Source organism: Anoplophora glabripennis, unplaced genomic scaffold (assembly GCF_000390285.2).
Source record: "Anoplophora glabripennis isolate ALB-LARVAE unplaced genomic scaffold, Agla_2.0 scaffold876, whole genome shotgun sequence".
NCBI classification, from domain to species: Eukaryota; Metazoa; Arthropoda; class Insecta; order Coleoptera; family Cerambycidae; genus Anoplophora; species Anoplophora glabripennis.
Window position 1 is genome coordinate 125,397 of NW_019416954.1, and position 12,178 is coordinate 137,574.

Consider the following 12,178-nt stretch of genomic DNA (forward strand, 5'->3'; position numbering starts at 1 on the left):
TAAGGTGGTTTTAAATTATTTCCTAATACTTTTAAATTTGATAGTACAAAAAAAATAAATTGATGTTTTTATATATCTATCATTTTCCATAAATAAGTATACCCCTAAAAAGCCATGAATGTTGTTATTAATGTTATTATATTTATTGTGATATCTTAAAAGTCTTTTGAAATATCGTGCCGACGTTATTAATTTAGACCAAAGATGTTCACACTAATCTTCACAGTTTTATTCACATTCCACATGATGGGTAAGGGATTACAATAATTATTTCATTTTAGAGGCAAAATGTTAATGATAACTGCCTAGAATTAATCCTTGAAGTACTCCATTTTCAGGAATTTACTATTAATTGAATAAGTAAATAAATTAATAATAAATATTTATAACTGCTTTTAAAGTACGAATTTTTCTACATTGAAGATGAATTTTTCGAGACAAAACGACTGAATCTGGTTCGGGCTGAGGTAGTACAGTATTAGGGATCATAAAAACAGCAAAAAATATAATAAAATTTCCAAGGTAGTATTAAAAAAATGAAGTTGATGATGATCCTGGAGAGACGAAATGTTACATATAAAAATTGATTATGCCATTCGATAGAGGGCAAAAAGTAGCCATGAGAAAGTGTTCTTCTTTTTTCAATATCACCTCAAACAAGGCTGAAATGAAACAAAAACGGATTTCCAAAATTTCGTTTTTTTTTCAGATATTTCGAAAACTAATCTTGTTATCCTTGATTTTTTAGAGGCATAATATTGGTCCCCTGATTACGCAACTTTGCCTCCATTTAAGCTTTAAGTTTTCGAGATCACTGTAGTGAGAAGCGAATTTGTAACAGCCTGTATATTTTTGAAATTGCCTAAAACTAAAATAATTTTTAATTTTGTATTATGTTAATTTTATAATACACTATTTTGCATTATTCAAAAATTTTTATATTAACAGCTTTTGTTCTTTAATGAATTTGTCACACTATTGCAGAAACAGCATACACATCGATTACATAGGAAACTGGCGATTTTTTTATTTACACTAACATTCTGCACTGTTGACAATAAATAGTATTAGTACCCGTTAGCTGTAATATCTGATAAACAATTCAGGATCATTTCTCGGTAAAATCACCAGACATATACCGATTTCGAAATTAGTTCTCATTAGTATACTATTCAATTTTAATAACTAATAAATATCAACGAAGATTATCTCGTCAAAACATACATCTACAAAAATAGGTGTTTATAATTTATCATGGTGTAAGGGAGTATTCAATTATGCTTTGTGAAATGAATGGAACTAGATAAATAATGCGACTCGGAATTGTAGCAATTATTTCTATTAAATAAAAAAGTGTTTAACCCATTTAAAAGTACGGCGAACAATAAATGTATTAATATTAATTTCACTCTTTACCGAAAACACGTTTATTAGCTATTCAAAAAGTGAAAATTCACTTTCACACGCCATTACCGACTCAAATTAACGGTAATTTATTCTTGTAAGGTATTCTGAAACAATAAAAACAAATTATAGACTGCATTCCTCGCCTTCTCTCTCTGTTAGAACGAGCGACCTACAGACATGGAATATTAACACGAAGATTTAAAACGCTTCATTGTCTCTCAGACATTTTGGGGTTTTGTTTTTTTTTTATAAATAACTGTTTAATCGAAATAATATTTGTATTTCAAATGATAAATATCTAATTTAAATTTTCTAAATGTATTTGAAAGTGCCTATGATTTAAAATCGGTCGTTGAAAGTGAAACTCACACTTGTCATCACGTTTTTACTTGAACATTTCATTTTAAGTTTCAGAAAGTTTATTTAATTAAACTCCATTCGTATTCTTTTCAATTTTTGGAAAGCATTTCTTAACTGTTACTATCTCAAAAATAGTTTAAAGTATAAAAAATATAATAAAGTCAACTAGGAAAGACTGTTTTGGAAAAAAAGATAAGCAGAATGCCATTGGGTAATAAATATGCTGTACTGAATGGCGATAGAATTCCTAAAAATAAAATGAAAATCCATTAAGCATAGTTCGAGAAATGCTTAGTTTTCAAGATACGGGGTGTTCAAGTTAAAAAATATATATGTTTATTCAAAATCTGTTTAATGTTTGATTTAAATCGATAGAACTGGGCTAATAATTTACCCAATTAAAGGAAAATATTCACAGAATTGATCTCCAAATCTATCAAACATTGACGGAGGTACTGGGAGGACCTGTCACTAAAATCCATAGAATTTCGGTCTTACTGATTTATCCTATTTATTTATTTTTATTAATTTAAAATAAACTTATTACATAGTTGAGTACATTTTAAATATCTCTATACAGAATTTTTGTTCCAAATACAGCTTTCGGTGAAGTGTAACCCCCAAACACTAAAGTAATCATTGCAGGAAAATTTTAAAGTACCTACCCAAACAAAACTTCTACATTATTGAATTTTTAGTGACTTTTGAAACCTTGAATAAAAAATTCACAAACAGTATTCTATAGAGTGAATATTATTTGTCGAAATGCTACGGTTTTTATTAAGATTACCTTACAATATTTTCGCCACTGGTTGGCATATTTATAAGTCAATTAAGTCGGATTTTTGTCATTAGTTAGGTAAACTATATAGCTAAAATTCCATATATTTAAGATCAAACATATTTAGAGAAATTTGACTTGATTAAACAATCTATTTAAATAAACTCTTTTTCTCGTTAGGAGTTCTATTCCTAGGTAAAGTTTGTGTGTGCAGTTCGAGACACCTATATTTAATAAACGCTAAATTAATTATTTTCAGTCGTTTCATAAAAACGAATTTCTTAAAATACAGTGTGAACCATTTCGAATAGAATCGCACTTGCAAAAAAGGTATTTACTGGCCGATTTAAATTAACATTTGAATTTATTTTCAATTGTCAACTTACGCTTTTTATTTTTTTTTATTGTTATCAAATTTGACAAAAATTGGTTAGCGAATTGTTTACCTAAAATCTGACTACGCCACTGGAATAGATAAAATAATACGCATTGCAATGTAATTACACCAAATAACTCCTCAGTATTTTGTCAAGGGATGTGTAAAGATTACTTTTAAACTTTAGTAACATCAAAATTTTTTTTTTATTGTTTTTGAGTCTTGAAAATTACCGTTTTTGCATTTTTTCGTACTTTAAATTGTTTATAACTCGGAAACCGTTGATTTTAGGAGCATAGTGCATAGGAACTATTTTGTTTAGAATACCCCTAAAAACCTATAAAAAAACTTTGTCCGGAGCAAAACAAGTAATTTTTGCAATTTGTTTAAAAAAATTAGTTTAAACAAATTATGACCATGTTACCGGCCGGTAACATTTTGATCCTCATTCAGGGACATCTCACGTAGGTGATTATGCAAAAAAATCAAATCCACTAATTTTTTCATACGAAGTCTAATTTATCTCGTGAACTAATAATAAATCTACATTTTAGATAATGAAGACCTTTTTTATAGCAAATTTAATTTTTTAAAAAATGTCATCGACGTTTTTGCTGTATTCATTTACGAGAAAAATGCAAAAATCGATAAAAATTAACTTTACGATTTTTGAGCAATGAAACCGTTCAAGACACATAGATCCTACCATGGGCACTTTCAAAGGACAAAGATTCCCCTATAATTATCGAATATGGATAATAAAATAACGTGCAGCTGAGATATAGATATTTAAAAAAAACTGAGGTTTACGTGTTATATGAATACGAAACTTTTAAAATCAAATAGCGGGTAGGTAGGTACTTAAAATTAAAATTAAGATCTGAAATTTGGTGAGAATTTTTCCAGTGTTTAAAACAATGGAGCGAAAAGATAAATTTACTTTTCAAATGAAGCGCCCCAATTTACACTACATACATAAATTAATGTAGGTTAGAAGGTGTGAACTATGTATAATTTTTGACAATAAAATATATTTAAAAAGAAAAGAAATAAAAGCACTTCAATTCTGGGACCAGAGGTTCGAGTCCTGTATAAGCCCACTTCATTTCTTGGATTAATTGTTAAAGTTATTGTAGAAAATAAGTCCGTTAAGGAATCGAGAACGGGAATTCTTTATATAGAGAGCGTTAGACGTAGGCATATGTATTGTGCATATACTGAATATTTAATTAAAGTTACTTTTTATTGGATCATCTCGTATATTTTTAGAAAATATCTTACATTATTTAGGTACAACAAAATACCCTTGTTTAATTTGTTTCATATCACTTGATATGTCAAATTAAAAAAATCATTAGTAGTAGGAAGAGTATAGTTATTTTATTAAAGAACGAATTTTATAAACGTGAACTGAATCACTATCCTAAATTTAGAACAAAGCACGAGCAACTCAACGTAAAATTCAAGGCCAGCATGAGTCATAATATATGTACAGGAGTCTAAGTGTTATTGTAAACTTTTCCTAACAGGTTCGTTAGCTCAGTGGTTAGAGCACCGCACTCGATTCTGGCCGCGGAGGTCGTAGGTTCGAATCCTACATGAGCCCACTTTTTTAAATCCTTGTCACATTTCTTTAATTTTTAATCTAAGTTTTCAAGATTTTAATTCAAGTAAATACCATTGTTTAATTTATTTTACTTGTTTCACATGTCAAGAAAAATCATGTAAAGTGAAACCAAGGATTATAAAAAAAAAAACACCAATAAATGCAAATTTTTAGACTCCTTTACATATTGTACAGAGCTTTCATAAATGGTTACAAGCCACATGACCATCGAGCAATGGCAATCAGCAATTCAAGGTTGATACTTTCAACTGAAAATCCCTAAACCTCAGTGGTGTGGTTGATTTTTTAAATTAATTAACGTTTAAGGATTAACATTAAACTTATTACATACAATTTGGTTTACGCTTATGAAAAATACTGTTTTTTCGTTGAAATACTTATTAAAAGGAAAAAATTATCAAATTTCATTTGTTAATGAACAATTTGCAAGTTTTTATTATGAAAAGAAAAACATGATGTGAACCCATTAGTTTATTACTTTTTAAATGTAATTGTATTATAAAAAAATTACACTAATTTACAAACCTATTGCTCTAATACTATAAACATTACCTATTTCGGTGTAATACAAAATAAATTCACTCATAAATTAGAAAGCTATGCTCCCATATTTACAATAAAAAAAACTTATTACGTTCTGTGGTGTTCTTCACTAACTGTGCAAAAATTTACACTGGTGCATATTTTCATACACATTTTACAGCTATTGTTTAGTTAAGTATATTGTTAATTTCTTCAATAATTGTTGTTTGTAATTCTTCGACGATGTGCATTGCTATTTTAAAAATAATATTTTTATTTATTTTTATTTATGCAGTGTGTCCACGGATGGGTACCGCACTTTTTTATACATTTTTGTTGATAATTTTTCGAGAACAAGTTATTCTTGATAAAAAGTTTTGCTTATCTTGGGAATCCATGGGCAGTAATCAAATATGTAATAAAACATGCAAGGGCGTCCAAACAATTTCAAAATGTGAAATTTTCCCCAAGCAAAGTGTCTTTAGTTTTTGTTTTCGTTAAAAACTGTATTTGACAACGTTGTTCAAGAACTCAAGAAATGATTAAATACGAGGTTTAGTCAAAAAAGAAGAATAATCACATTTTGCAAATAAGAAGACTCGATACAGAAACTGTAAAAAATAAGTACCTAAACTTTTATTTTAAATTTAATGTAATATAAAAATAGCATGATAGAACAATTTTCAAACCACATCATTAGTTGTGGATGTTGATTCGTCAATAAATAAAATATTGCGATGAAAGAATCTGTTTTCAATCAATTTCTCGTCCATTGTTAAACAATAGTCCAAACAACGACCATCATCTCCATCAAGCAATTTATGATAAACACGGTTTGAAAGGATAGATTTTGTTGTATATTAAAATTCTTTGAATATGATATCTGCTAATATCTATGTTTTCTGTCTTGTACAGAGTCCACAACTAGAACAGTAGCAGTGTCGTTATCATTGTATTCTGTTTTTATCTTTTTAATATTCTTTACATCACCAGAGGCATCGAATTTTATAATTAGCTTGCGAACTGCTCTACGAGTTACAGTTACATTTGGATACTTTTCATAAAAACAATTGTATTGAATATCGATATGGAACATAACATTTCACAAGATAAATTCGTTGCTCGAGGGTTAACATTATTAATAAAATTTATTTGGTGGGTGGTTGACTTTCACATTGATAAATATCCATGGTAACTGCATGGTATGTAAGGCAGTTAAAAATTGCGGCATCTTTTTATTTGCAAATAATTATTGTTCATTTCTGACCAAACCCAGTATTTAAGCGTTTTTTAAGTTCTTGAACAGCTTTGTTAAACATACTTTTTAACGAAAAAAAAAAAAAAAATTAAGGCACTTTGCTTAGCGAAAATCTCAGTTTTTGGACGCCCGGTATGTTTAGCTACTTGATTATTGCTCAAGGCTTCCCAAGATAAGCAAAACTTATCAGGAATAACTTTTTCTCAAAAAATTAACAATAAAAAAGTTTATAAGTGGGTAGTAGGTACTGCATCCGGGGACACACTGTATACCTTACTAAGAAATCAATAGTGTTCAGCAAATTTGAAATATGCATACATATAAATTAATCACCCAATAATATTTATTTAATAGCGACAAATTTTCCTGTAATAATTCCTCTAAGTGATACAATCAATAATAGTTTCTTCCAATTGAAGGTTTTAGCAATTTTTGGCATCGTTGGAGTATATAGAAGCGACGAGTTTTATAATAAGCGTTGATGATAAGAAGATATTGATAATAGAGAAATTTCCAACGTCAGGAACCTATAAACCTCGAACATGATCCACTCTTTATTAGCTAACGTAATGGAAAGTATTCTTTCTGTTCAGTGCATTTGGGCAAATGCCCACTGAAATTGCTAAATATCGTGGATCACGGAATCCACAGGATTATATGGATCACAGTTCCTGCAACTTCAACATACTTGCAGATGCAGGAGATGTTTTAAAGTTAAAGAGACATAGTGGCTGGAAGTCATCGACACACATGCGCTGAAATCTTATGCAGAAGAAATGGATAGTCAGCTAGCTAAGGAAACTATCTCAGACAATGACACTGCCATTACCACTACTGATATACTGTCTGCTATATCGAGGAGTTATGAGTTCCCTATTGGAAATTGTGTTAATTGTACATACAATAGATGTACACATTATTAAAAATTAATAGTAAATAAAATACTGACGTCCTTACTCTTTAACAGAAATCATGCAATAAAAGCGTGCAATAAAAATTTTTGTTGTACAAACTTATAAAAGCCAATTTTTTACATTGGAAATTATGTAAAAACTGTTAGATATGACAAGATTGTAAACATAAATTACTTCTGGACATTTGAGGATTAATTACAAACATTCCAGTCAAATTCAGCTTTTTAATTGAAGTGGAATAAACAGATCGACTATCTATAAGAATAAACTAGGAAAACTACAAGTAAACTATCTACCTCACCAAAAACCTCCTCCATAATTACCGCCCACACAAAAATACTATAGTGTTAGAAATTTGTACCTATTTACACCTCCAAAAGTTAGAGAATATTCAATTTTGAAGACTTACGAGTAGGATCAAACAGGCTTTCGGAACTTTTTCCTGTCTCTCGGGGCGCTTCGAGGGTGCCAATGGACAAGCCGTCATTCCTGCCCTTTTTGGCCGCTCCCCGAAAACAGCAGCCCCTCAACAGACCATCGCAGGGCTGGTCCAGCAGCCCGCCCGACAGCCAGCACGACAGAAAGAACTCACAGGTGGCTCCAGGTGAGCAAAACTCGTACGCCCCTGGTAAAATGACTTAGATTAGTTGACATTGCGAGATTTAGAATTGAAGAATTTTTTTCACAATTAAATTTGAAGAAAACTAATGAAACACTTGTAAATGTTTTCATTCGAGATTTCCTAAACACAAATTTAGGATCCCACAAAAACGATTGAAAGACCTACATTATAGACTTTTAAGATTTACAATAGGTGTTTTAATGATAGTTTTATATTAGATACCCATCTACAAATAGCATTATATACAACGATACGATAGTTTTAGTTAAAAATTAAAAAAATATATGTATATCGAGCGTTTCCAAATTAAAAACTTTTCTCTAACTTCAATATGTAAATTTTCTCGTAAATAGATTCTCAGTATTAAACTAGAGTACATACTTTAAGTTTATTCTTCAGAAAAATATATTATTTGATCGAATCTCCCATGAACCAGTTTTTATACACAAAAATACGTAAAAGGCTCTTGTATCTCCACCATTGTAAGTGATGAAAAACTATTCCTCCATAATATTATTGCAATCGACAATGTGTTCTACAAAATCATACTAATCGACTCGATTCTACAACTGCGATACTTTGGACTTTAATACACACGATTTAAATAGTAGGTATGTATAGTGCGAAACAGTTAAGGTAATTCCTCGTTGAAAACTAACCCATTCGCTCCCTCACTGCGGATATAATGGCTCCCAAATGAGAAGATAATTTAAATTTTATTTATTTTTTCCTTGAATTTGGAGAAAGTTACAAAAATTAAATTACTATCACCACAAATAATTTCTTGCACAACATAGCATTTAAAGATCTGTTTTAGGTAGCTTGCTCTCTTTGAAATCTCTTCTATTTTTCGTTTTCGTAAATGTAATAATTTTTTAACCAAAAAATAAAATGAACCATAGTTTTGCCCTGCAGGAAAGCTGTTATTAGAATAAAATTATATCGAAATTGAATTGAAAGTAGCCTTAATTCTATATGAAAAATCTTAAAATATAATGAAATGTTAGAAATAATCCACTCCCTCCTACCATTACACAAAATTCCATACATTGAAATACCGATCCACATATCCAGTTAAGAATTCCTGGACAATTTTGAATTACCGCAGATAAATCAATACTACAGTTTCGCAATGTTTGAATATCTTGCACAGGTGTCTTGTACTCTGAAGTTGGCGCCATATACAAAAGTTTGTAGGATTTAAACAGGGTGTCCGAGTAGGCCAAAACTGAGGTTTGTCACAAAATACACTGCAATTACTTCTTTGAGAAAATGAATGTAGGTATGTGTATTTCCATTCAATCTAGAAGACAGGAATTGTGGGCCAATTAACGGGTCTCCAAAAATTTCAATCCACGCATTCAAAGATAACTATTGTTAAGAAGGACCAACAAAATCCATTGAGAAATTGCAGGATATTACGAAAAATCTCTGTAAAAGAGCCTGCAAGTGAAAAAAATATAATAACTGTCTTTTTAAAATGACATGTTCCCTCAAATGGTTGATATTTAACTTCATAGCAATTACGCTACTGCTGGTGTCAGGTTCTTTATCAGAAAAATTGCTTCTTCTAAAGTCGATGTTATTTTCGCGGTAAACCACAATCATAAGTTCGTTTCTTGAACGTTCTAGTTTCACTTTACCAGGAAGGCGTACAAACAAGGTGTGATGAGGAGTGATATGTTGCGAATTCATTTCAGCGTAAAGATCATTAGGTACTTTTGGCAAGATCTTCGATGAAATGCGTATTGGTCGGCGTTAGTGTATTTTTGTATATTAAGTAAATGATTCAAATTTGCACAAAAAAGTACTCAAAATAACAAATAATATTAACAATTAGTAACTATCAACTATTTGACAATCGCTTGCTACAAACTTTTCATTTTTATACCCATATGCAGAATATGAGGTGTACACCACAGACAAAATAGTTATCGCCCCAGACCGCTACTGGAAGTCCTTATGTGGAAAATAAATTTCGGAAACAAGAGGTGCGTGAGGTGATACAGTAAAAAAGGTCTTATAACTCAGAAACTGTGCGTTGAATCGAAAAGGTTCGAAGTTCGTATGTCGAAAAATAAAAAAGTTAGTCAAAAATTGCAACAGCAGTAGCAAACGCATTATCTTATTTATGTAAGAGATCATTGATTGATGATTTGTTGTTTTTTTTTAAATAAATTTCGTATTCAACTAGTTCTTGAGGTTCTAGCAATTTTACATTGTGTTAATTTGTTTGAACACCTTGTGTCACAAATATGAGCACTACCAATTGTATCCATGACATGCAACACTTGTGTCAATAATTATTTTACCTATCTAAAGAAATCAACAATAAGAGAGCAGTACCCATCTGAGGATACACAACCTGTATAATGCAATTTTTTTAAACATAAGTGTTAATGTCGTACCAAATTGGAAGTCGACGTACAAATCTAAAAACATTAATTTCAAGTTTTTGAATATGTCCCATTCCAAGGTGATATAAAATAAATAATTAATTAGGTAAATTCATAGTTTTAATTCTAACTTGATTTATTTTATTTAGTATTTAACACAAATGTAATTTCCAAACAAAAAATAAGTTTCATATATCTTTAATTACATAATAATTGAATGCATTAAATTTATTTGGCAGTTATTATTTGGCAACAAAGCCACCGCTATAGAACTGCCGCCTATTACTAATTGTAAGTTAAAAAGTTACCGTGCTAATATTGCTGGATGCCAGCTAACAAAAGCCTGCATCCTTTTCGGGTTGCCAATTTCCAGCATTTAACACGCAGTCTGTGGCGATAAGCTATATTGTCTGTGATAACACAATTAATTTTTTTGTTCAAAAAACTATTACATTTACGAAAAAATAAAATAATTCAAATTTGTTTCTAAGAAGTTAAGCTAAATAAACCATAAATCTAAGTTAGATATAGGAGATGGGAAACAAGTTACGTAAGAAATTAGATGTAAAGGTGGTTACTCCTAACTACAGAGTAAATGCTTTTTCGATAGTAGAGAAAGACCACGCAATTTTATTTTTGTAACTTCATACTTTAGGAAACAATAAAAATCTAAATTTTCTCTTTCCGTTCGAAGGGCTATGGATGCGCAGGAAGGGAGCGGAGATATTTTTGTACATGTAGACCCTCCTTTATATTACCTGAAACTTAGGGCTACTCAAACGAAAAACAACATTTTTTTGTTCAAATATACTGTGCACTCCGGTGAAAGTAATAGCGTGGAGTAAAAGAAAACAGTGAAATGCACGATTTTTATTTCATGGCAGAAATTTGAAGCATTTAATGTAAGTTCGTTCTACCATTGCATATTTTTCATTATTTACTAGTTTAAATAACATATGAAAACATTTCATATGTCAATTCTCAAAAAACTACTGGAATGTAAAAATTAATTAATTAAAGATATACCTATAAATTTTGTAGATAAATTAAAAACAATCACATCAGTATAGGGAAATGAAAAAAATTTATAATAAATAATCTTAAAATATTGAAATTTATATTATTTCTCATTGTCACTGGAATCTTTTCAATTTACCGTTATACAAAACGGCAGCTGTCGATGAGACACGTAAATTCTAACGAGTTTCTTGCATAAGATTTAAAAATACCGCAAACCATCCGACAAAACTACGGCCTACTGGTCATTCACATTCCACGTGTAATCCGTAGCTCTGACAAAGAGTCATTTCGTATGATGGGAAACCATTGTCCTAAAGACTATATTATTTTGATTTGTTAAAACGGATCTATTCCTTCGAAATTATTCAATCATCAACTTTATTTTCCTAATTTGAATGAAAATATACATCTCAGGAGTAGCTCTAATAAAATGAAACCATCTGAATTTGTACAATTACTGGAATTCATTGTGTTGTCTTGCCAGAATCTTTGAAATAATTTGGCTAAATTCAAGTAACTAAATTACATGCATGGAACTCGGTATGGAAATAATAACTTACTAACTCTTAATTATTTTCTCGCACTTAATAAAGAATAAGTTTAAAATATCATTATTCGAATAATTATTCACTTCATTCATTTTTAGGAACACATAAACGTCAGTGAGTCTTTTTTTTGTGCTCTGACAGGGCATAGTCTTTTGTTTTCACAAGTAATTATGAGTTTCTTACACCAAACATGTCTTTTCACATTTTTAACAGGAAAGTGGTGATAAATCACAAACCATCAAGAATAACTGTAGCAACCCTTGTATGTACTGACGTAAATTTTTCTAGTGAATCCAGAAATGCGAAAATATACAGGGTGATCCATTAAAAAAATAACACACACGTTT

At 30.2% G+C, this 12,178-nt stretch overlaps 1 protein-coding gene and 1 non-coding gene across 2 annotated transcripts in view; one reads left to right on the plus strand and one right to left on the minus strand.

Moving 5' to 3' along the window:
- LOC108913614 overlaps nt 1-12,178 on the minus strand; it is a 105,955-nt gene that overhangs the window by 75,973 nt on the left and 17,804 nt on the right. Inside the window, exon 2 of the mRNA XM_023455746.1 lies at nt 7,669-7,870. Coding sequence (XP_023311514.1) covers nt 7,669-7,870 — 202 coding nt within the window. The remainder of the gene's footprint in view (nt 1-7,668; nt 7,871-12,178) is intronic.
- Trnas-cga lies at nt 4,453-4,530 on the plus strand. Its single transcript is given in 2 exon segments — nt 4,453-4,489; nt 4,495-4,530. It is a non-coding gene; the product is annotated as a tRNA-Ser (tRNA).